This window comes from Ovis canadensis, chromosome X, assembly GCF_042477335.2.
Source record: "Ovis canadensis isolate MfBH-ARS-UI-01 breed Bighorn chromosome X, ARS-UI_OviCan_v2, whole genome shotgun sequence".
In the NCBI taxonomy this organism is placed as follows: Eukaryota; Metazoa; Chordata; class Mammalia; order Artiodactyla; family Bovidae; genus Ovis; species Ovis canadensis.
This window is the reverse complement of record NC_091727.1, coordinates 70,587,009-70,613,454: the sequence shown is the minus strand read 5'-3', so window position 1 is coordinate 70,613,454 and position 26,446 is coordinate 70,587,009. Positions and strand designations below refer to the sequence as shown.

The window sequence follows — 26,446 nt, the reverse complement described above, 5'->3', positions numbered from 1 at the left end:
CCATCTAGTCAAGGTTATGGTTTTTCCAGTAGTCATGTATGGATGTGAGAGTTGGACTATAAAGAAAGCTGAGCACAGAAGAATTGATGCTTTTGAACTGTGGTGTTGAAGAAGACTCTTGAGAGTCCAAGGGACTCTGCAAGGAGATCCAACCAGTCCATCCTAAAGAAAATCAGTCCTGGGTGTTCATTGGAAGGACTGATGTTGAAGCTGAAACTCCAATATTTTGGCCACCTGATGCGAAGAGCTGACTCACTTGAAAAGACCCTGATGTTGGAAAAGATTGAAGGCAAGAGGAGAAGGTGACGACAGAGGATGAGATGGTTGGATGGCATCACCGACTCAATGGACATGAGTTTGGGTAAACTCCAGGAGTTGGTGATGGACAGGGAAGCCTGGCATGCTGCGGTTCATGGGGTTGCAAGAGTCGGACATGACTGAGCGACTGAAATGATTCTGACTGAATTGAACTGAATATAAATGAAAATGACTATATTTGATAATACTATCATATAATTGAAATTTGCCAAACAGTATAATTTAAATGTCCTTTCCAGAAAAGAAGAAAAAAGTGTGAGGTGGCAGGTGTAGGAATCCTCACATAATGTGTATTTATATCAAATCACCACAACATACCATCTAAATACTGTAATAATTTTATTTGTCATTTATATCTCAATAAACCTGAAAAGTAAAATTGTAATTGGTTAAAAACAGGGATAAATATAGTAGAATACCCTTCCTCTCACAGGTTCTTAAAATATATTTGATGTTTGAAGCAAAAATTATAACATCATCTATTGTGGTGCTCAATAAACAGGGAGGAAATACTTGAGAAAATCATATTTTTTAAATGAGGAAGGTAAAGGTACATAAGTTGAAATAATGTTTCTGGGCCTCACTCAAAGTGGTAAAACATTAATACCCACAGACTTTAATAACTTACATATATATATATTTTAATACCTGGGAAACTACTAAGAAAACTTTATAGAGTAACATACACAAAAATAGTGTAAATAAGTGAAATGAAATTAGTTTTCCAAAAAGTATTCAAGTTATCTCATAGAAAGGTAAGAAATTGGCCAAGGAACTTGTGACTTGAACTCCAGAAATGTTCAGGGAAGAGGGAAGTGGTCTGTTAACCAGGCTTCAGTTACACAAGTCCCTATCCCCACTCCTTGCCATTAAAAAATCTGCTGAGGCCAGAGACACAGTGAGCTGAAATACCCCCAGCCTAGGGGGAGGTGTCCCTTGAGGAATTAGGTCACCACCTGCCAAGTAAGAAATAGAGGAAAGAGAAACAGAAGTAACTAACAGGAAAATTAAAGGCAGACTTAAGCTGTAGCATACTAATTATTAACTTCAGTGTAAAACAGCCTAATTATACTTATTAAAAGCAGAAATGGCATAATGACTCAAAAAAATCACAGACCAATAGTCTGTCTATAAGAAACTTACTTTAAATACAATAATATAAGAAAGTTGGAAGTAAAAGGGAAAAAGATATATCATGTAAACATTAATAAAACAAAAAATCAGGAGTGATTACATGTATATAGATAATGAAGACTTCAAAACAAAGGAATTACTGGAGACCAAAAGATACATTAGTAATTCTAAGAGGATCAATGCACCAAAACACATAAGCATCCTAAACTTGTATATATCAAGCAACAGAGCCTTAAAATATATGAAGCACAAAGTAATAACCAGAAAGGAGAAATTAGGCAAATACACACTTACAATAGGGAACTTCAACACCTCTCTCAGCAGCTGATAAAACTACTAAGTAGAAAATGATCAAGGATAGTGAACAACTGAACAACACAATCAACCAACAGGATCTAATAGACATATTTAGCACACCACTCAACATCAGATTACATACTCTTTTCAAGTATCCATAGCACATTCCCCAAAATAGGCCATATCCTGAGCCATAACAATGTAAAATAATTGAAATCACACAAAGGGTGTGTTCTGACCATAATGAAATCAAACTAGAACTCAGCAACAGAAAAATAACAGGAATGTCACTAAAAAGAGGCAGAAGTTAAACAATACACTTCTAAATAATCCATTTACCAAAGAGGAAATGTCAGAAGAAAAAAATTTAATACATAGAATTGAATGAAAGTGAAAATACAGCATACCAAAATAGGTGGGATGTACCTAAAGCAGTGCCAAAGAGAAATTTATAGCATTATACACTTATCTTGCAAAAGAAAAAAAGAGACTCAAATCAATAATCTAAATTCCTACCTTAATTAGTAGACAGAAGAGTAAAATGAACCAAAAGCAAGCAGAAAGAAGGAAATGACCAGAAGTCAATGAAATAAAAAACAGGAGAACAATAGAGAAAAGTCAGTGAAACAAGAAGTTGGTTTTTGAAAAAAAAATCAATAAAATTGATAAACCACTCGCAAGTCAAAGATAAAAAGAGCAGATACAAATCACTAAAAGAACAAAACATCAAATGTCACTACAGATTTGTCAGTCATTAAAAGCATGATTAGGGATGACTGAGCAACTTTACACTCATAAGTGCAACAATATAGAAGAAATGGACCAATTTCTTGAAAACCACAATCTGCTAAAACTGAGCCAAGATGAAATGGACCATGTGAATACCCCTATAGGTTTTCATCAAAGAAATATTCATAAATAAAGAAGCCCTGGAAAAGAAATCTCCAGGCCCAGATGGTTCTACTGGAGAATTCCACAAAGCATTTAAAGAAAAATTAACATTAATTTTAAATCTCTTACAGAAAATGGAAAATGAGAGAGCTCCCACTTCATTTTATGAGGACAGTATTACCCCAAAACCAAAATCAAAGATAATACAAAAAAAAAAGAAATCTGAAGACAGATTATTAATAGATTGTTAATTTAGAAACATATTTTTTTAAATCCCTTGACAAAATGTTGGCATTTCAAATCTGACATTGTATAAAAAGAATTATATACCTTGACCAAGTGGAATTTATTGCAGGTATGCAAGCCTGATTCAAAATTGGTAAATCAACCAACGTGATGTACTATACAAACAAGTTGAAGAAGAAAAAATCGTATGATCACATCACTTGACCAAAAATATGTCTGACAAAATCCAACAATCATTCATGCTTTTTTTAAATCTCAAAATTAAGAATGGATGGGGGCTTCCTCAACTTGATAAAGGCCATCTACAAAAAACCTATAACTGACATCATATTTAATGGTGAAAGATGATTCCCCCAAGATTAAGAACAAGACAAAGACAATCTCAGCACTCTTACCCAACATAAAACCAGAAATTTTCAGACACTGAAATAAGGTGAGTAAAGAAAATAAAAGACATACATGCTATAAAGGAATAAATAAAACCATCACATTCTGCAAATAACATGTTTATCTACACAGACCATACCAAGGAAAGTACCAAAAAAACCTTGTAGAACCAATATGTGAAATAAGCAAGATCTTCATGACACAAGATCAACACCCCCAAATCAATCACATTTCTATATACTAACAACAAATATGTAAAAACAGAAATTTAAAGCATAATAATGTTTACAATAACTCTAGAGAAAATGAAACATGTAGGTATAATTCCAACAAAACATGTACTGTACATATGTGCTGAACTTTACAAAATGCTGATTAATCAAAGACCCAAATAACTAGAGGGACATATTGTGTTAAAAAATTGGAATACATGACATTGTAAAGATGCTTAAAGTTTAATTTCCCCAAAATGATATGTAGGTTTAATACAAATCCTATCAAAATCTAAGCAAAATTACTGATAGATACATACAATCTCATAAAATTTATGTGGAAATTCACAGCATCTAAAATAGATCACTCAATCTTGAAAAACAAAACTAAGGTGGAAGAAACCACTCTATCTACTGTTAAAAACTTACTGTATGGATATAGTAATAAAGACAGTGTAGTATTAGTGAAGGGACACATAAGTCAATGGAACAGAATAGAGAACCAAGAAATCAACCTACACAAATATGCCCAACTGATTTTTGGCAAGATGCAAATAAGTTAAGGATGCCCTTTTCAAAAAATTATGCTGGAGAAATTGAATATATAGCCAAAAAAAACATAAATCTCTCACTTTATATTTATAAAAACTAACTCAAAATGGACCACAGAAAACTGAAAATTAAAACACAAAACTTTTAGAAAAAATCACAGGAGGAAATCTTCAGGATTTCCTGAAGCTAGGAAAAGAGTTCTCAAACTTGATATCAAAAGCACAAGCCATAAAATGAAAATTTGATAAATTTGAGCTCCTTAAACTTAAAAACTTACTCTGCATAATCCCCTGTGGAGAAGATAATAAAGCTATGCTACAGGCTTGGAGAGAATCTTTACAAAACACATATCCGGCAAAGGAGTACTATCTAGAATATATAAAGAACTCTCAAACCTCAACAGTTTTAAACCTGAACAACCTAGTTAGAAAATACAATTCACAGAAAAGAATATACAGGTGGTAAATAAGCACATGAAAAGATTTTCAACATCATTAGCCATTAGGGAAATGCATGATGAGATATCATGACCCACCTATCAGAATGGCTAAAATAAAAAATAGTAAAATAAATAAATAAATAAATATAATGATAACACTAAATGCTGGCAAAGACATGGAGAAACTTGATTACTCATATATTTCTGATGGGAATTACATCCACTCTGTAAAAGAGTAAGGCAGTTTCTTACAAAATTAAACATACACTTAACTATATTCCAACATTCTTGGGCACTTAGACAAATAAAAATATATATCCACAATAAAAACCTGTACATGGATGTTCATAGCACTTTTATTTGTAAGGACAAACAATTAGAAACAGATCAGATGTCCTTCAACAGGTAAATGATTAAAGTAACTGTACTACATCCATACCATGGCTAACTATTTGAAAATAAAAGGAATCAAACTATTGATGCACACAACAGCTTTGATGGATCACAGAATTATGCTGACTAAAAAGTACCTATCTGAAAAATTCACATACTGCTTTATTCTATTTACATTTTTGTAAATAATGTTTTCAAAAAAACATAATTATAGTTATGAAGAACAAATTATTGGTTGTCAGGGCTTAGAAAAAGGGGGGAGGGAGAAAAGATCACTGAGGCTATAAAAGGGTAAATTGTGATGGAGCTTCTATCTTAACTGGGTTGATGATTACATGAAGCTAAACATGTGATAAAATGTCATAGAAATAAATATACACACAAATGAGCACATGTAAAATTGGTGAAATCTGAGTAACATCGATAGAATGTATTAATGTTAATTTCCTGATTATAATATTTTACTATAGTTATGCAAAGTATTACCTTTGGGGAAAGTGGGTAAAGGATACAATAGAATCTACAATGATCTCAAAATAAAAAATTTTACAAAGTCGGTGAAACTTGAATAGATGTGGACTTGGGGCTACCACCAACAGAGGTAGAAACTACAAGTTGAAGAAAAGGAAGAAAGTTTGATGACACCACCCTTATGGCAGAAAGTGAAGAGGAACTAAAAAGCCTCTTGATGAAAGTGAAAGAGGAGAGCGAAAAAGTTGGCTTAAAGCTCAACATTCAGAAAACAAAGATCATGGCATCTGGTCCCATCACTTCATGGGAAATAGATGGAGAAACAGTGGAAACAGTGTCAGACTTTATTTTGGGGGGCTCCAAAATCACTGAAGATGGTTATTGGCAGCATATTCAAAAGCAAAGACATTATTTTGCCAACAAAGGTCCATCTAGTCAAGACTATGGTTTTTCTAGTGGTCATGTATGGATGTGAGAGTTGGACTGTGAAGAAAGCTGAGCGCTGAAGAATTGATGCTGTTGAACTGTGGTGTTGGAGAAGACTCCTGAGAGTCCCTTGGACTGCAAGGAGATCCAGCCAGTCCATTCTTTTTCTTTAATTTTTATTTTTATTTTATTTTACTTTACAATACTGTATTGATTTTGCCATACATTGACATGAATCCACCATGGGTGTCCATTCTAAAGGAGATCAGCCCTGGGTGTTCTTTGGAAGGAATGATGCTAAAGCTGAAACTCCAGTACTTTGGCCACCTCATGCGAAGAGTTGACTCATTAGAAAAGACTCTGATGCTGGGAGGGATTGGGGGCAGGAGGAGAAAGGGACAACAGAGGATGAGATGGCTGGATGGCATCACTGACTCAATGGATGTGAGTTTGAGTGAGCTCCGGGAGTTGTTGATGGACAGGGAGGCCTGGTGTGCTGCAGGCCATGGGGTCGCAAAGAGTTGGACACGACTGAGCAACTGAACTGAACTGAACTTGATGGGATAAATGAGTTTGGTTTTGGTATATTTTTCCTGAACTGTCCATATTAGCACTTTTCATTTACCTTCCCAGTTTTAGACTCTTCACCTTAAATATGCAACCTACAGATTTCCGTGTATATGTCAGCATTTTAGAACCATATTGTTTCATATTGCAATATATAAATGTAACAAATCAATGTTATACACCTTAAACTTATACAATGTTATGTGTCAATTATATCTAGATTTTTTTATTCCATATTGTTAGAACTGAAGTTTAAGAAAGTTTATTTTGTGAATTTGTATATACAAAGAAATGAGAAAACTAATCACCTGTTACTCCCATTCCCAACGTTCTCTCTGCTTCCTCTTAAGAGAGATCCATGAAAATTGTAAAGAAGGACAAGATGGCATGCATTCTTGCAAATGTGATGTCACTTAGGCAAGGCCTGGTTTCTTGGGTATGAGAAGATCTCACGTGTGAAAATGAAGCCACAAGCAAAATCCAAACCACATACACACGCAAAAAAAGAAAATTTGTTTCTATGCAACAAAATGGTTTATGTACAAAAACAAAGTAATAATGAATCTCTAACAGAATATACTTTTTCAGGCTGTAAATATAGTTGGAGTTGGAATGTTTGGAGAAACTGGCATAGTAACCACACCAGCAACTGTACCAGCAGCAGTAACAGTGTTACAAGAATTTGAAAACAAAGTTCCTGCCAACTTGGCATCATCTTGCATTGCTATTCAATGGGAGGAACCAGATTGCCATGGTTCTGCAATCACCGGCTATAACATTGAATATGGACACAGAAAAATTGTGACTGTTAGTAGAGTAACAGAATGTCTTCTGAAAAATCTACAGCCTGATACCACATACAGGTAAGTCGCTTATATCTTACTTAGGTAGATGGAAAGCTTTTTGAGACTTTTGAGCAGTTCTGCATTTGTAGGTTTATACAATCTACATAGCATTTTCTTTGAAACGGATTTCTATTGTTTTAGAAAAATTGGGCATTACTAAAAGTCAATTTCTCCTCCTCATTAATAATTGTTAATAGTGACTATGCAAATTCAAGATTTTTGTTTCAGAAATGTGTCTCTAATAATTAGTATAATAGAGCTGAACTGAACTGAACTGAATAGTTAATATCCTACATAGAGTTACTAGGGGGTTAACTTAAATGTAGAAATGTATTTTCTTTTCTAAATCTAGATTAATACAGTTTATTTTTTTCTCACCACTAGAATCAGAATTCAAGCTATCAATCATTATGGACTAAGCCCTTTTAGCCAATCAATAAGAACCAAAACCAAGCCACTGCCACCTGAGCCTCCACGACTTGACTGTGTGGTCTATGGGCACCAGAGCCTCAAACTGAAATGGGATAACTCTTCAAGCAAAAGATTACTTTCTAACCTTACAAGCTATAATTTATTAATGGGAGATCGATCTGACAGGTAAACTATTTTTTACTATTTAGCATGTATTATAATAAAGATATTTAAAATTTTCCTATTTTAATTCATAATCCAAAGTGGTTTCAATGAACTAATAAAGCAGCCCATTAACATACTAGCAATACTTTATTACTTTCTTAAATTCTTAGTGATAATTCAGCTCTCTATTTTTGCCTCTTTCAAAACATTTCTTCCCTTATACAACAGATATTAATACTATGGAATATAGAGTTACCAAAGAAATATGAAAGCCTGCACTTTCGCATTGTGATATTTACAATTTGATTTTTTTTTCTTTTGTGTTTTACCTTTATGGCTTCAAGTTTATTTATTTATTTAAGGCTTATTGTAGTTTTAAAAACAGTTTTAAGTCAGTCATATAGAGTTATTTGTACCTGTAGGCCAGTTGCTTAATAATATTGCTTCCTTCCATCTTGATTCCCACTTCCAGATTTTCTATTATTTATCATGGACCTTGTCAAAGTCACAAAGTACAAAGATTGAGGGAACATACGCAATATAAATTTAAAATCCAAGCATGTAATGAAGCTGGTGAGGGGCCACTGTCTGGTATCTATACTTTCACTACAAGCAAAACCCCACCAGCCACACTTAAAGGTAAGTATTATAAGCCACGATAATGAAGACTATGTTAATTTGAGTTCCAGTAGCTCATATATAAAATTTCACAGTAAGGTTTATTTTAAATATTCAAAAATAGAACACCAAAATTACTTAATTACAGATTAAAAGGGCAAGATAAAATTTAATGATGTCCCAGAATCATGATTTTTTATATGTTAATTTTATTGGCATATAGTTGATTTTTTAAATGTTGTGTTAGTTTCAGGTGTAAAGCAAAGTGATTCAGCTATACATATACATACATCCACTCTTTTTTTAGATTCTTTTCTCATATAGGTTATCCCAGAAAACTGAGTAGAGTTCCCTGTGCTATTCAGCAGATCCTTGTTGAGTATCTATCTTATATGTAGTAGTGTGTGTGTATTCATCTCAAGTTCCTGATTTATCCCTTCCCCCCATGTTTTCCCTTTGGTATCCATAAGCCTGCTTTCCATATCTGTAAGTCTGTTTCTGTTTTTGAAATAAATTCATTTGTGTCTTTTATAATATGAGTGATATTATAAAATATTTGTCTTTTTGACTTCACTTAGCATGACAATCTCTAGGTCCATCCATGTTGCTGCAAATGGCATTATTTTATTCTCTTTATGACTGAAGCTCATAATGAGCTTCCTTGGTGGCTCAGTGTCAAAAAACACACCCACCAGTGCAGGAGATTCAGGTTCAATCCCTGGGTCAGGAAGATCCCCTGGAGAAGGAAGAGAAGGAAATGACAACCCACTCCAGTATTCTTGCCTGGGAAATTCCATGGACAGAGAAGCCTGGCAGGCCCCACTCCATGGGGTCACAAAAGAGTTGGACACAACTCATAGTGACTAAACAACAAAAAACAATACTCCATCGTATATGTACTACATCTTTATCCATTCCTCTGTCAATGGGCTTTTACGTTGTTTCCATGCCCTGGCCACTGTAAATAGCACTGATATGAACATTGGGGTGCATATATCTTTTCAAATTATGGTTTCCTCCAGATATATGCCCAGGAGTGAGATTGCTGGAACATATGGTAGCTGTGTTTTTAGTTTTTAAAGGAATCTCCATACTGTTCTCCATAGTGGATGTACCAATTTACATCCCCACCAACAGTGTAGGAGGGTTCCCTTTTCTCCACACTCTCTCTAACATTGTTTGTACACTTTTTGATGATGGCCATTCTGACTGGTGTGACATGATACCTCATTGTAATTTTGATTTGCATTTCTCTAACAAATAGTGATGTTGAGCATCTTTTCATATGCTTTTTGATCATCTGTATGCCTTCTTTAGAGAAATGTGTATTTAGATATTGTGCCCATTTTTTTTATTGGGTTGTTTGGTTTTTTTGGAAATTGAGCTGCATGAGCTGCTTGTGTATTTTGGAGATTAGTTCCTTGTTGGATGATTTGTTTGCAAATATTTTCTCCCATTCTGTGGGTAGTCTTTTCATATTGTTTATGGTTTCCTTTGCTATGCAAAATATTTTTATTTTAATGAGGTCCCATTGCTTATTTTTGTTTTTATTTTCATTATTATAGGAGATGGATTGAAAAAGATATTGCTGCCATTTGCATCCAAGAGGTTCTGCCTATATTTTCTTCTAAAAGTTTTATAATATCTAGTCTTATATTTAGATCTTTAATCCATTTTGAGTTTATTTTTGTGTATAGTATTAGAGAATTTTTAATTTCATTCTTTTACATGCAACTGTTCAGTTTTCCCAACACCACTTACTGAAGAGACTGTCTTTTCTCCATTATATATTCTTGTCTCCTTTGTCATAGATTAGGTGACCACAGGAGTATGGGTTTATCTTTAGATTTTCTATCCTGTTCCATTAATCTATATTTGTTTTTGTGCCTGTACCATACTATTTTGATTACTGTTGCTTTGTAGCATAATCTGAAGTCAGAGACCCTGATTCTTCCAGCTCTATTTTTCTCTCTCAAGCTTGCTTTGGCTATTCAGGGTCTTTTGTATGTCCATACAAATTGTAAATTTTTTTCTTCTAATTCTGTGGAAAATGCTATTTTAATTTGATTGAGGCTGCATTGAATTTGTAAATTACTTTGGGTAGTATAGTCATTTTCATAATATTGATTCTTCAAATCCAAGAATGTAGTATATTTCTCCATCTGTTTGTGTAATCTTTGATTTTTCTCAAATCAAAATTTGATTTTTTGATTTTACAGTTTTCAGAGTACAGGTTTTTTGTCTCCTTAAGTGGATATTTTATTCTTTTTGTTGCAAGAGTGAATGGGATTGCTTCCTTAATTTATCTTTCTGATTTTTCATTGTCAGTGTATAGAAATACAAGAGATTTCTGTGTATTAAGTTTGTTAGTCTTTGGGAATTTTTTTACTCAGCATAATTCTTTGGAAATTCATTCAGCTGGGTGTGTATATAGCAGTAGTTCGTTTCTTTTTGCAGCTGAGCAATATTCCATGATATAGAATAGCCACAATTTTTTTAAACACTCACCCAAAGAAAGATACCTGGTTGTTTCCAGTTATTAGCTATTATGAATAAACTTCTATAAGTATTCATTTATAGGTTTTTGTCTGAGCACAAGTTTTCATTTCTCTGGGATGAATGCCTAGGAATGCAATTGCTGGAAGTTGCATATGTAATTTTTTTAAGAAACTGCCAAATTGTTTTCAAGGAGGCTGTGCCAATTTATTATACATTCCCACCAGCAATGTATGAGCAAGCCAGTCTCTACACTTTCTCATCAGCATTTGGGATTGTCATTATTTTTTATTTGGTCAGCCTGATAAGTGTGTATTGGTATTCAATTTTGATTTTAATTTGCCATTCCCTCATGGCTAATGATGTTGAACGTCTTTTCATGTGCTTCTTTACCATCTGGGTATCTTCTTGGGTGATATGTCTTCATAATTTCTCCCATTTTCCAATTGGATTTTTTGTTTACTATTGAGTTTTGAGAGCACTTACATTCTAGATATTAGTCCTTTTTTGGATTTGTGGCTTGAAAATATCTTCTCTCACTTTGTAGTTTTTCATTTTCTTCACAGGGTCTTTTGCTGAGCAAAAGACTTTAATTTTGATGAAGTTATTTTTCTTTATTGTGTTTTTGGTGTCAAGTCTAAATTCTTTGCCAAAATCTAAATCCTGAAGAATTTTTCCCACGGTGTTTTATTTTGTTTTGTTTTGTTTTCCCAAAGGTTTCATAGGTTTAGGTTATACATTTAAATCCATGAGCTGTTTTGAGTTAATTTTCTTTTTTTTTTTCAATTTTCTTAAAATTTATTTATTTTAATTGGAGACTAATTACTTTACAATATTGTAGTGGTTTTTGCCATACATTGACATGAATCAGCCATGGGTGTATGTGTGTTCCCCATCCTGAGCCCCCTTCCCACCTCCCTCCCCATCCCATCCATCTGGGTCACCCCAATGCACCAGCCCTGAGCACCCTGTCTCATGCATCGAACCTGGACTAGCGAACTGTTTCACATATGATATGTATGTTTCTTTTTTTTTTTTTACTTTATTTTACTTTACAATATTGTATTGGTTTTGCCATACATTAACATGAATCCGCCATGGGTGTACACATGTTCCCAATCCTGAACCTCCCTCCCACCTCCCTCCCCATACCATCTCTCTGGGTCATCCCAGTGCCCCAGCCCCAAGCATCCTGTATCCTGCATCAAACCTAGACTTGTGATTCATTTCTTACATGATATTATACATGTTGCAATGCCATTCTCCCAAATCACCCCACCCCCTCCCTCTCCCTCTCCCACAGAGTCCAAAAGACTGTTCTATACATCTCTGTCTCTTTTGCTGTCTCACATACAGGGTTATTGTTACTATCTTTCTAAATTCCATATATATGTGTTAGTATACTGTATTGGTGTTTTTCTTTTCTTTTTTTTTTTTAGTTTTTTATTTTTTAAATTTTAAAATCTTTAATTCTTACATGCGTTCCCAAACATGAACCCCCCTCCCACCTCCCTCCCCACAACATCTCTCTGGGTCATCCCCATGCACCAGCCCCAAGCATGCTGCACCCTGCGTCAGACATAGACTGGCGATTGAATTCTTACATGATAGTATACATGTTAGAATGCCATTCTCCCAAATCATCCCACCCTCTCCCTCTCCCCCTGAGTCCAAAAGTCCGTTATACACATCTGTGTCTTTTTTCCTGTCTTGCATACAGGGTCGTCATTGCCATCTTCCTAAATTCCATATATATGTGTTAGTATACTGTATTGGTGTTTTTCTTTCTGGCTTACTTCACTCTGTATAATCGGCTCCAGTTTCATCCATCTCATTAGAACTGATTCAAATGAATTCTTTTTAACAGCTGAGTAATACTCCATTGTGTATATGTACCACAGCTTTCTTATCCATTCATCTGCTGATGGACATCTAGGTTGTTTCCATGGCCTGGCTATTATAAACAGTGCTGCGATGAACATTGGGGTACATGTGTCTCTTTCAATTCTGGTTTCCTCAGTGTGTATGTCCAGCAGTGGGATTGCTGGGTCATATTGCAGTTCTATTTCGTTTTTTTAAGGAATCTCCACACTCTTCTCCACAGTGGCTGTACTAGTTTGCATTCCCACCAACAGTGTAAGAGGCTTCCCTTTTCTCCACACCCTCTCCAGCATTTATTGTAAATTTTTGGATAGTAGCCCTTATGACCAGCGTGAGATGGTACCTCATTGTGGTTTTGATTGGCATTTTTCTGATAATGATGTGATGTTGAGCATCTTTTCATCTATTTGTTAGCCATCTGTATGTCTTCTTTGTAGAAATGTCTGTTTAGTTCTTTGGCCCATTTTTTTATTGGGTCGTTTATTTTTCTGAAGTTGAGCTGCAGGAGTTGCTTGTATATTTTTGAGATTAATCCTTTGTCAGTTGCTTTGTTTGCTATTATTTTCTCCCATTCTGAAGGCTGTCTTTTCACTTAGCTTATAGTTTCTTTTGTTGTGCAGAAGCTTTTAAGTTTAATTAGGTCCCATGTGTTTATTTTTGCTTTTATTTCCATTACTCTGGGAGGTGGGTCATAGAGGATCCTGCTGTGATTTATGTCCGAGAGCGTTTTGCCTATGTTCTCCTCTAGGAGTTTTATAGTTTTTGGTCTTTTGTTTAGATCTTTAATCCATTTGGAGTTATTTTTGTGTATGGTGTTAGAAAGTGTTCTAGTTTCATTCTTTTACAAGTGGTTGACCAGTCTTCCCAGCACCACTTGTTAAAGAGATTGTCTTTTCTCCATTGTATATTTTTGCCTCCTTTGTCAAAGATAAGGTGACAACAGGTGCATGGATTTATCTCTGGGCTTTCTATTTTGTTCCATTGATCTATATTTCTGTCTTTGTGCCAGTACCATACTGTCTTGATGACTGTGGCTTTGTAGTAGAGGCTGAAGTCAGGCAGCCTCCAGTTCCTCCAGATTCCTCCAGTTCCATTCTTCTTTGTCAAGACTGCTTTGGCTATTCGAGGTTTTTTGTATTTCCATGAAATTGCAAAATTATTTGTTCTAGTTCTGTGAAAACTACCATTGGTAGCTTGATAGGGATTGCACTGAATCTATCGATTGCTTTGGGTAGTATATTCATTTTCACTATATTGATTCTTCCAATCCATGAACATGATATATTTCTCCATCTATTTGTGTCATCTTTGGTTTCTTTCATCAGTGTTTTATAGTTTTCTATATATAGGTCTTTTATTTCTTAAGGTAGATTTGTTCCTAAGTATTTTATTCTTTACATTGCAATTGTGAATGAAATTGTTTCCTTAATTTCTGTTTCCTCGTTGTTAGTGTATAGGAATGCAAGGAATTTCTGTGTGTTGATTTTATATCCTGCAACTTTACTGTATTCATTGATTAGCTCTAGTAATTTTCTGGTGGAGTCTTTAGGGTTTTCTATGTAGAGGATCATGTCATCTGCAAACAGTGAGAGTTTTACTTCTTCTTTTCCAATCCGGATTCCTTTAATTTCTTTTTCTGCTCTGATTGCTGTGGCTAAAACCTCCAAAACTATGTTGAATAGTAGTGGTGAAAGTGGGGGCCCTTGCGTTGTTCCTGACTTAAGGAGAAATGCTTTCAATTTTTCATTATTGTGGATAATGTTTGCTGTGGGTTTGTAATCTATAGCTTTTATTGTGTTGAGATGTGTTCCTTCTATTCCCTCTTTCTGAAGGGTTTTTATCATAAATGGATGTTGAATTTTGTCAAAGGCTTTCTCTGCACCTATTGAGATAATTATATGGTTTTTATCTTTCAATTTGTTAATGTGGTGTATTACATTGATTGTTTTGTGGATATTAAAGAATCCTTGGGAGAAGGCAATGGCACCCCACTCCAGTACTCTTGCCTGGAAAATCCCATGGACGGAGGAGCCTGGTAGGCTGCAGTCCATGGGGTCGCTAAGAGTTGGACACGACTGAGCAACTTCACTTTCACTTTTCACTTTCATGCATTGGAGAAGGAAATGACAACCCACTCCAGTATTCTTGCCTGGAGAATCCCAGGGATGGGGGAGCCTGGTGGGCTGCCGTCTATGGGGTCGCACAGAGTCGGACACGACTGAAGCGACTTAGCAGCAGCAGCAAAGAATCCTTCCATTCCTGGGATAAAGCCCACTTGGTCACGATGTATGATCTTTTTAATGTGTTGTTGGATTCTGTTTGCTAGAAATTTGTTAATGATTTTTGCATCTATGTCCATCAGTGATATTCGCCTGTAGTTTTCTTTTTTTGTGGCATCATTGACTGGTTTTGGTATTAGGGTAATGACCGCCTCATAGAAGTTTTGGAAAGTTGTACTTTTCTATGAATTTGTCCATTTCTTCCAAGTTGTCCATGTCATTGGCATACAGTTGCTGATAATAGTCTCTTATGATCCTTTGTATTTCCATGTTGTCTGTTGTGATTTCTCCATTTTCATTTCTAATTTTACTGATTTGATTCTTCTCCCTTTGTTTCTTGATGAGTTTGGCTAATAGTTTGTCAATTTTATTTATCCTCTCAGAGAACCAGCTTTTGGCTTTGTTGATTTTTGCTATGATCTCTTTTGTTTCTTTTGCATTTATTTCTGCCCTAATTTTTAAGAGTTCTTTCCTTCAACTAACCCTGGGGTTCTTCAATTCTTCCTTTTCTATTTGCTTTAGATGTAGAGTTAGGTTATTTATTTGACTTTGTGTTGTTGTTGTTATTGTTTCTTGAGGTAAGCCTGTATTGCTATGAACCTTCCCCTTAGCACTGCTTTTACAATGTCCCATAGGTTTGGGGTTGTTGTGTTTTCATTTTCATTCATTTCTATGCATATTTCGATTTCTCTTTTTAATTCTTCCATGACTTGTTTGTTATTCAGAAGCGTGTTGTTTAGCCTCCATAGTTGGAAGTTTTAATAGTTTTTTTCCTGTTCAGTTCAGTTCAGTTCAGTCGCTCAGTCGTGTCTGACTCTTCGTGACCCCATGAACTGCAGCACGCCAGGCCTCCCTGTCCATCACCAACTCCCGGAGTTCACTCAGACTCATGTCCATCGAGTCAGTGATGCCATCCAGCCATCTCATCCTCTGTAGTCCCCTTCTCCTCCTGCCCCCAATCCCTCCCAGCATCACAGTCTTTTCCAATGAGTCAACTCTTTGCATGAGGTGGCCAAAGTACTGGAGTTTCAGCTTTAGCATCATTCCTTCCAAAGAAATCCCAGGGCTGATCTTCAGAATGGACTGGTTGGATCTCCTTGCAGTCCAAGGGACTTTCAAGAGTCTTCTCCAACACCACAGTTCAACAGCATCAATTCTTCAGCGCTCAGCTTTCTTCACAGTCCAACTCTCACATCCATACATGACCACTGGTAAAACCATAGTCTTGACTAGATGGACCTTTGTTGGCAAAGTAGTAATTGACATCTAATCTTACTGCCTTGTGGTCAGAAAAGATGCTTGGAATGATTTCAATTTTTTTGAATTTACCAAGGCTATATTTATGGCCCAGGATGTGATCTATCCTGGAGAAGGTTCCGTGTGCACTTGAGAAAAACGTGAAATTCATTGTTTTGGGGTGAGATGTCCTACAGATATCAGTTAGGTCTAACTGGTCTATTGTATCATTTGAAGTTTGTGTTTCCTTGTTAATTTTATGTTTAGTTGATCTATCCATAGGTGTGAGTGGGGTATTAAAGTCTCCCACTATTATTGTGTTATTGTTAATTTCCCCTTTCATACTTGTTAACATTTGTCTTCCATATTGTGGTGCTCCTGTGTTGGGTGCATATTTATTTATAATTGTTATATCTTCTTCTTGGATTGATCCTTTGATTATTATGTAGTGTCCACCTTTGTCTCTTTTCACAGCCTTTGTTTTAAAGTCTGTTTTATCTGATATGAGTATTGCTACTCCTGCTTTTTTTTTTTTTTATCTCCGTTTGTGTGAAATATCTTTTCCTAGCCCTTCACTTAGTCTGTATTGTCCCTTGTTTTGAGGTGGGTCTCTCGTAGACAACATATATACGGGTCTTGTTTTTGTATCCATTCAGCCAGTCTTTGTCTTTTGGTTGGGGCATTCAACCCATTTACATTTAAGGTAATTATTGATAAGTATGATCCTATTGCCATTTCCTTTGTTGTTTTGGGTTTGAGTTTATACACCCTTTCTGTGTTTCCTGTCTAGAGAAGATTCTTTAGCATTTGTTGGAGAGCTGGTTTGGTGGTGCTGAATTCTCTCAGCTTTTGCTTGTCGTTTTGATTTCTCCTTCATATTTGAATGAGATCCTTGCTGGGTACAGTAATCTGGGCTGTAGGTTTTTCTTTTTCATCACTTTAAGTATTTTCTGCCATTCCCTTCTGGCCTGAAGAGTTTCTATTGAAAAATCAGCTGTTATCCTTATGGGAATCCCCTTGTATGTTATTTGTTGTTTTCCCTTTGCTGCTTTTAATATTTGTTCTTTGTGTTTGATCTTTGTTAATTTGATTAACACGTGTCTTCAGGTGTTTCACCTTGGGTTTATCCTGTTTGGAACTCTCTGGGTTTCTTGGCTTGGGTGGCTATTTCCTACCCCCTCTTAGGGAAGTTTTCACCTATTATCTCCTCAAGTATTTTCTCACGGCCTTTCTTTTTGTCTTCTTCTTCTGGGACTCCTATGATTCAAACGTTGGGGAATTTCACATTGTCCCAGATGTCCCTGAGGTTGTCCTCATTTCTTTTAATTCTTTTTTCCTCTCTGCTTCATTTGTTTCTACCATCTATCTTCTACCTCACTTATCCTATCTTCTGCCTCCGTTATTCTCTAACCCTCCAGAGTGCTTTTTATCTCATTTATTGCATTATTCATTATATATTGACTCTTTTTTATTTCTTCTAGATCCTTGTTAAACATTTCTTATATCTTCTCAATCCTTGTCTCCAAGCTATTTATCTGTAACTCCATTCTGTTTTCAAGATTTTGGATCATTTTTGCTATCATTATTCTGAATTCTTTTTCAGGTAGACTCCCTATCTCCTCCTCTTTTATTTGGTTTGGTGAGCATTTGTCATGTTCCTTTACCTGCTGGGTATTTCTCTGCCTTTTCATCTTGTTTAGATTGCTGTGTTTGGGGTGGCTATTCCATATTCTAGCAGTTTGTGGTTCCTCTTTATTGTGGAAGTTCCTCCCTGTGGGTGGGGTTGGATGAGTGGCTTGTCAAGGTTTCCTGGTTAGGGAAGCTTGCATTGGTGTTCTGGTGGGTGGAGCTGGATTTCTTCTCCTTGGAGTGCAACGAAGTGTCCAGTAGTGAGTTTTGAGATGTCTGTGGGTTTGGTGTGACTTTGGGCAGCCTGTATATTGAAGCTCAGGACTATGTTCCTGCATTGCTGGAGAATTTGTGTGGTATATCTTTCTCTGGAACTTGTTGGCTCTTGGGTAGTGCTTGCTTTCAGTGTAGGTATGGAGGCTTTTGGATGATCTCTTATCAATTAATGTTCCCTGGCGTCAGGAGTTCTCTGGTGTTCTCAGGTTTGGGGCTTAAGCCTCCTGCTTCTTATTTGCAGTCTTATTCTTACAGTAGCCTCAAGACTTCTCCATCCATACAGCACTGATGATGAAACTTCTAGCTTAATGGTAAAAAGATTCTCCACAGGGAGGGACACCCAGAGAGGTTCAAAGAGTTACATGGAGAAGAGAAGAGGGAGGAGGGAGATAGAGGTGACCAGGAGGAGAAGAGGGGGAATCAAAAGGGGAGAGAGCAATCTAGCTATCTCCTCCATATCTCAGTAAACAATTCCCTGTGTGCTCTCCACAGTCTGGAACCCTCAGAGAGGTTCACAGAGTTACATAGAGAAGAGAAGAGGGAGGAAGGAGATAGAGGTGAGCAGGAGGAGAAGGGGGGATTCAAAAGCAGAGAGATAGATCTAGGCAGGACTCTGTTCCCTAAGTGTTCTCCACAGCCTGTAACACACACAGAGATTCACAGAGTTGGGTAGAGAAGAGAAGGGGGAGGGAGGAGATAGAGGTGGCCTGGGGGAGAATAAGGAGAGTCAAAAGGGGAAGAGAGTAATCAAGCCAGTAATCACACTCCTAAGTAAAAGTGGGTACTGAAGGTTGGATTCTTAAATGTACAACATTGATAACAAATACCATAAATCAAGGATTAAAAATCTAGAGTTTAGAATTTCAAAAATACAATATTAAAAAAATTACAAAAAGTATAAGAAATATATATGAAGTTTGCTTTAAAGATAGGGGGTTTTTTGCAAGGTAATAGTAGGTTATAAAAATGAAAATTAAAGGAGTAATAAAGGACTTTAAAGAAGAAAAATATTTTTAATTTAAAAAAAGATAATAGTAAAAAATATATCTAGGAATTTCTCTGGAGCTGTTGTGTGCAGTGTGGGGTCAGTTCAGTTTCAGATAGTTCCTTGTTCCAGCTTATACTTCTCAAGATCTATAGGCCCCTTCCAATGTAGTCGGTGTTAACTACAGGAATTTTAACCTTTTGCACCTGTCACTTCCAAAGCGGTTCCCTCTTTGTTTTGGCTTCCTCTGTTTGCAAGTCTCTTCAGTGTCTAATTTCCGCCCTGACACAAGGGGGCGAAAGTGGCCTCTTGTTTAGGCTCAGTCATTCAGTCGTGCTGTAGGGAGGGAGGAACACTGCAAACAAATATCACTGGCGTGTGTGGGAAGTGCTTGCAGTGTCTCGGCCACACTGGGTTTGCTCCCGCTCATGGCCTGTGTGCTTTCCCAGTCTACACTGCTCAGGCTCCAAGTTGCTCTTGGGGGCGGGGGCGGGGGGGGGGGAGGCGGGGTGAGCCTGGGTTGCATGCACTTCCCAGGTCTAAGCCACTCCCAGGTTAAGGTTATCGGGTACTCCACAAAGGTGCAGACTCTGTTGGGCCTGCGTTTTGTGCCCTTCCCTGGTCCGAGCAGCTCAGGCAACCAGGTGCTTGGCAAGTGCAAGCAACGAGTGCGTCTTATTATCTTATTATCTCCCTAGTCCCAGCCGCTCGGATTCCTGGGTTGCAGCAGGCGCACCCATCTCTGGTGTGCTGTGTGTCTCTTCCTGGAAGCTGATCTCTGACTGTGACCCTCCCAGCGGATGTCAACCATCCAGAATCCCAGGAAGTCTTGGTTAGAAACTGCAAGCCCGTTCGGTTTGGTAGGGGATGCCGTCTCTGGGGCCAAATTTGCCTCTTTCTGGCTCCGGCTGGCACCGCCTGCCCCCTGCCTCTGGCAGGGGATGGGCAGGTCGCAGCCTTCTAGCTCTCCTTTGGTTTTGCTCAGTCCTTTGTTCTGTGAGCTGGCCAACAGTGTCTTAGGTTAGGGCTTTTCGCAAGATAGTTCTCCCTTCTATTTTTTTTCTCTCTCTCTGGCTATCCCACAGTTTAGGTTGCTATCTCACGTTAGCTCCTTCAGATTGCCCTCAGGGAATTCAGGTCTGATCCTTACCCTAAGCAGTGCAGCCCGCTCCTCCCCGTTCAGCCCCCGCTTGCTGGTGGCAGATGCGAGCATCTGGGGTACTTCTCTGCTGGGAGTTGCCCTTAGGCATGTAATCTGTGGAGTTATTTTACTTCATTTTTTTTTCCTCTCGGTTATGTTGCCCTCCAAGATTCCAAAACTCCCTACAGACCTGCCGGTGAGAGGGTTTCCTGGTGTTTGGAAACTTCTCCTCTTTTAAGATTCCCTTCCCGGGATGGATCTCTGACCCTAACTCTTTTGTCTCTCTTTTTATCTTTTACATTTTTCCTACCTCCTTTCAAAGACAATGGGTTGATTTTATGGGTGCCTGATGTACTCTGCCAGCATTAAAAAATTGTTTTGTGGATTTTGCTCAGCGTTCAAATGTTCTTTCGATGAATTTGTGGGGGAGAAAGTGGTCTCCCAGTCCTATTCCTCTGCCATCTTAGGACTGCCCCCTGTGCATTAATTTTGTATCCTACAACTTTACTGAGTACATTGATGAGCTCTAGTAGTTTTCTAGCAGCATTTTTTATGTATAGTATCATGTCATCTGCAAACAGTGACAGTTTTACTTCTTCAGAATCACATTTTTTTTAATATTTTGAGATAAACTAATCCAGCCAATCACACTACGACTAGTGCCATTTTGAGAGGAAGAAGCTGAGTCCCCAAAATGGTAACTTAGCTAAAGAACACTATGAACCAGTGGCTGAGGCAAGATTAGTACTGTAGGCTACTGATTCCCATCATAGTTTCCTTTCCATTTTATCTATACTTTCTCAAATGGATTAGTACACAAAGTTCATCAACTAATAGGCATGGTTATACTGATTACAGCTGAGAAAAGCCCACATAAATTTAGTATTAGGTACATATTTGTACATATTTAGTACAATTTTTTTAGCTTCATATTTGGTAATTAATACATATTTGATAGGGCTTCCCTGATGGATCAGTGGCAAAGAATCTGCCTGCCACTGTAGGAGATCCCCTGGAGAAAGAAATGGCAACCCACTCTAGTATTCTTGCCTGGAGAATCCCATGGACAGAGAAGTCTGGCATTCTACGATCCTTGAGGTTGCAAAAGAGTCAGACACAACTTAATGACTAAACAAACACAACAACATATTTGATAATTTCTCAAACTCTGAATTTAGTTCTCCTTATAGGAGTAAAATAAAGTGTTGTCGGTAATACATAACGAGGCCGAGTAGTCATGAAAGCTCAAGCTTTGAGGATTTTTTCCTTTCCAGTTGTGAAGTTCAGTTGCTTTAATCCATCCACACATGAGTCCAAGCACTGTTATGAAATGGTTTTCACTGTAAAACTAACTGGAACATATTGCAATTAAACATGATTTAGATAACAATACCTTGCTCTCTTTCTATATATTTAAGCACCATTTTCCTCAAATATAGAAAGATTAAGAACATGGAATAAAGATGCTACATTCCTACTAAGTTTCTGTTTTTCTTTCCTAAGTCAGTTTCCATCCTACTTTCCTCACACACTTTCTGTGATCTTAAAATTATTAATGACTGTGAGGATTCTTCCAAATGTATGATACATCATGTAAATACAGTGCAAGAGATTATATCAGTAGGGATTCAACCAGAGTAATAAAAGTTGTAAGCTTCAGTTCATTTGCTCAGTCATGTCCATCTCTTTCTGACCCCGTGGACTGCAGCACGCCAGGGTTCCCTATCCATCACCAACTCACAGAGCTTATTAAAACTCATGTCCATTGAGTCAGTGATGCCATCCAACCATTTCATCCTCTGTTGCCCCCTTCTCCTCCTGCCTTCAATCTTTCCCAGCATCAAGGTCTTTGCCCAGAATCAGTTCTTCACATCAGGTGGTGAAACTATTGGAGCTTCAGCTTCAGAATCAGTCCCTGCAATGAATACTCAGGACTGACTTCCTTTAGGATTGACAGACTGGATCTCCTTGCAGTCCAAGGGACTCTCAAGAGTCTTTGACAACACCACAGTTCAAAAGCATCAATTCTTCAGGGTTCAGCTTTCTTTACAGTTCAACTCTCATATCCATACATGACTACTGGAAAAACCATAGCTTTGACTAGATGGACTTCTGTTGGCAAAGTAATGTCTCTGCTTTTCAATATGCTATCTAGGTTGCTCATAACTTTCCTTCCAAGGAGTAAGCATCTTTTAATTTCATGGCTGCAAAGAATGTAATCAATCTGATTTTGGTGTTGACCATCTGGTGATGTCCATGTGTAGAGTCTTCTGTGTTGTAGGAAGAGGGTGTTTGCTATGACCAGTGCATTTTCTTGGCAAAACTCTATTAGTCTTTGCCCTGTTTCATTCCATATTCCTAGGCCAAATTTGCCTGTTACTCCAGGTGTTTCTTGACTTCTTACTTTTTCATTCCAGTCCCCTATCATGAAAAGGACATCTTTTTTGGGTGTTAGTTCTAAAAGGTCTTGTAGGTCTTCATAGAGCCGTTCAACTTCAGCTTCTTCAGCATTACTCATTGGGGCATAGACTTGGATTACAGTGATATTGAATGGTTTGCCTTGGAAACAAACAGATCATTCTGTCATTTTTGAGATTGCATCCAATTACTGCATTTCGGACTCTTTTCTTGATCATGATGGCTACTCCATTTCTTCTGAGGGATTCCTGCCCACAGTAATAGATATAATGATCATCTGAGTTAAATTCACCCATTCCAGTCCATTTTAGTTTGCTGATTCCTAGAATGTCGACGTTCACCCTTGCCATCTCTTGTTTGACCACTTCCAATTTGCCTTGATTCATGGACCTGACATTCCAGGTTCCTATGCAATATTGCTCTTTATAGCATCAGACCTTGCTTCTATTACCAGTCACATCCACAGCTGGGTATTGTTTTTGCTTTGGCTCCATCCTTTCATTCTTTCTAGAGTTATTTCTCCACTGATCTCCAGTAGCATATTTGGCACCTACTGACCTGGGGAGTACCTCTTTCAGTATCCTATCATTTTGCATTTTCATACTGTTCATGGGGTTCTCAAGGCAAGAATACTGAAGTGGCTTGCCATTCCCTTCTCCAGTGGACCACATTCTGTCAGACCTCTCCACCATGACCCGCCTGTCTTGGATGGCCTCACGGGCATGGCTTAGTTTCACTGAGTTAGACAAGGCTGTGGTCCTAGTGTGATTAGATTGACTAGTTTTCTATGAGTATGGTTTCAGTGTGTCCACCCTCTGATGCCCTCTTGCAACACCTACCATCTTACTTGGGTTTCTCTTACCCCTGGACGTGGGGTATCTCTTCACGGCTGCTCCAGCAAAGCGCAGCCACTGCTTCTTACCTTGGACGAGGGTCATCTCCTCACTGCCACCCCTCCTAACCTTTAACATGGAATAGCTCCTCTAGGCCCTCCTGTGCCCATACAGCCACTGCTCCTTGGTCGTGGGGTTGCTCCTCCCAGCCGCCGCCCCTGGTGACCATATAGAACTGTATGAGAGATTTCAATGTTTTCAAGACCACTTGGGGAAAGTGGAACCATCTAAGCTGAAATTCTCTTTTTCTAGCACCTAAATTGCACCAGTTGAATAACAATACTTGTGAGGTCAAATGGGAATCTTTGAAGCCAATAAATGGAGATTCCATAGTTTACAGTCTTCAGCTCATCAGTGGAAGAGGAACTGACCTGGTAAATTCTTATAAATTTTGTCTTTGTAATTTAGATTTACATCCTCCTGGAGATCGAGCTCTTGTCAAAGAGTATAATATTCTTTTATGATGTTGAAGATAACTAAATCTTATCCAAAAATCCTATCTGGTCCTAAATATTTATGTACATTCTACTTACTTGGGAACAATTTGTTTATGTATTTAACTTAATATTATTGGATGTAGTTATTTTTAGATTCCACTGACCATAAGCCCAAGCCATTTCAAACCAACTGCAATTTAAAGTTTAACAGTTACAAGTTTTTGTTATTTGTTACATTGAAGAAAATTACACCTAAATAGTACTGGGTTCTCAAGATATTAGAGACTGTAACAGTAAACTTTTATTTTGTTGTGAACATATTCATGCAATGTTTCCTGTTGTCAAAAACTTTTTGTTTTTGGTAAGAAAATATAATTTTAATTTTGAGTCTTTTTCATTTAGATTTACAAAGGACCAAACACATCGTTCTCCTTTTCCAACTTTCTCACAAATTCACATTACCACTTCAAAGTCTGCGCTGGACGTCAATATCAGAATTCTGCTGGGATACAAGAGCTCTGGGGACAATGCAGCCCAAGTGCTCTTTTCTCAACCTATAAGCAACAGCCAGGGCCTGGCAAAGATGTTAGAGGAAGGCAGGGAAGCAGCCCTAGTGAAGCGAAACATGAAAAGCCCAAGATAGAGATGAGTGATGATACCTTTGTCCTGATCCTTGTGATAGGATTTGCACTAATTGCCATTCAATGTGCTACTATGATTCAGTACCTCCTTATCAACTAATCTATTTTTACACATTTTCTACTTTTTTAGGAAGTTCTAAAACAAATTACATCAAATATAGAAATTGGTAGATGCATCTCAGTTCTTAAAAGTAAATCTTATTGGGTAGAAATCCTTAGGAACTTTTACCTGACATCAAAAGAACTGCCTTCAAGAAATTCATTTTTAATTTAAAAAAAAAATTCATTGTGGCAGTAGAAGAGACTTTTTTTAGAAAACAAGTATATTTTAAATTTGAGAGTTTTAGCAACACTCCACTATTATGTAAAATGACCTAAAACCTCTCTTGAAAACTATTCCGTCTTAATTTTTCAAATGAATATTTTGCAAAGTTTTAAGAGTTATGAGAGGATAAAAGCATTTCAGAATTTTATACAGAACCAAGTTGTAAAAATCAATTCTACGTGTCAATTTACATTCATATGAAATAATAAAAAGTATCTACCAACTTTGTACTGTAATTTTTTCAAGGTAACATACTCAGCTGTTTGGCTTGTGCTCTGATAATTACTTTGATAGTGGGAAAGTAGTAATTTACAGCACTTTGGGAGTAGAAGTAGGGAAGTAGGAAGCCATTTTATACCATTCTAAGCTCTTTCAAATACACCCAGTGCTGATTATTCTGTAACTAGAATAATTAAACATGATACATATGATTATTCATATTTTACATGGAATATTTAAATGATTTATTCTCAAAATTGATGCATTCATATTTATTTCTAGTTATAAATGAAGCATCTCTCTCTATTCTCACAATCTTTCAGGAGCTGTTTTGGCCATCTTGCAAAGGAGATGCCACCCTCTCCAAAGAATATTTCTTACCTTTATTGAAAATGTTTAAACATTATCTCTATTTCAGTTTCCTCTTTGTGTTTCAAAAATGAAAATCATAAGCTGGCCCATTTTCACATCAGCTAATTTTGGCATACCCATTTCACTGATATGTGGTATGTTACAGAAAATTTATTTAGGTGGTTGCTGTTCAATTTAGAGCCTGATGTATTGTTTAAATATGAAAAACATAAAACAATTTTCTTCAAAAGTAAATTGTGATACAATATTAATCCACATTCTAAAAGAATATTACCTTCATATTTTAACTTTAAAGAATACCAAAAATGAAAATTTTAATGTAATAACTTGTTATATATACCACAGAAATAATATTTAAAGCCTATTTTTAAAATATATCTTATCAGTCTTTCTTCGCCTACAAGCAAACATTTCCTTAAAGTTTTACCTAGTGGAAAATATTTTAAAGGTGTATTTAAAATCTTACCTATATAGTAATTTGCTTTTAATGGAAAATGGAAAATTCTCTCAATTTAGAATACCTTGTGAGATTGATTTCTTGAGAAATCTATATGCAGGTCAGGAAGCAACAGTTAGAACTGGACTTGGAACAACAGACTGGTTCCAAATAGGAAAAGGAGTACATCAAGGCTATATATTGTCACCCTGCTTATTTAACTTTTATGCAGAGTACATCATGAGAAACGCTGGACTGGAAGAAACACAAGCTGGAATCAAGATTGCCAGAAGAAATATCAATCACCTCAGATATGCAGATGATACCACCCTTATGGCAGAAAGTGAAGAGGAGCTAAAAAGCCTCTTAATGAAAGGGAAAGTGGAGAGTGAAAAAGTTGGCTTAAAGCT

The 26,446-nt window shown here is 36.9% G+C and overlaps 1 protein-coding gene across 1 annotated transcript in view; it reads left to right on the top strand.

The window, feature by feature from the left end:
• The window catches only part of LOC138930745 (fibronectin type III domain containing protein 3C1-like), a 57,372-nt gene extending 32,136 nt beyond the window's left edge, over nucleotides 1-25,236 (top strand). Inside the window, exons 22-26 of the mRNA XM_070291192.1 lie at nucleotides 6,922-7,196; nucleotides 7,563-7,775; nucleotides 8,227-8,393; nucleotides 23,859-23,980; nucleotides 24,446-25,236. Of these exons, the coding sequence (XP_070147293.1) occupies nucleotides 6,922-7,196; nucleotides 7,563-7,775; nucleotides 8,227-8,393; nucleotides 23,859-23,980; nucleotides 24,446-24,784 (1,116 nt within the window). The 3' untranslated portion in view covers nucleotides 24,785-25,236. The remainder of the gene's footprint in view (nucleotides 1-6,921; nucleotides 7,197-7,562; nucleotides 7,776-8,226; nucleotides 8,394-23,858; nucleotides 23,981-24,445) is intronic.
• The last annotated feature ends 1,210 nt before the right edge of the window (nucleotides 25,237-26,446 follow it).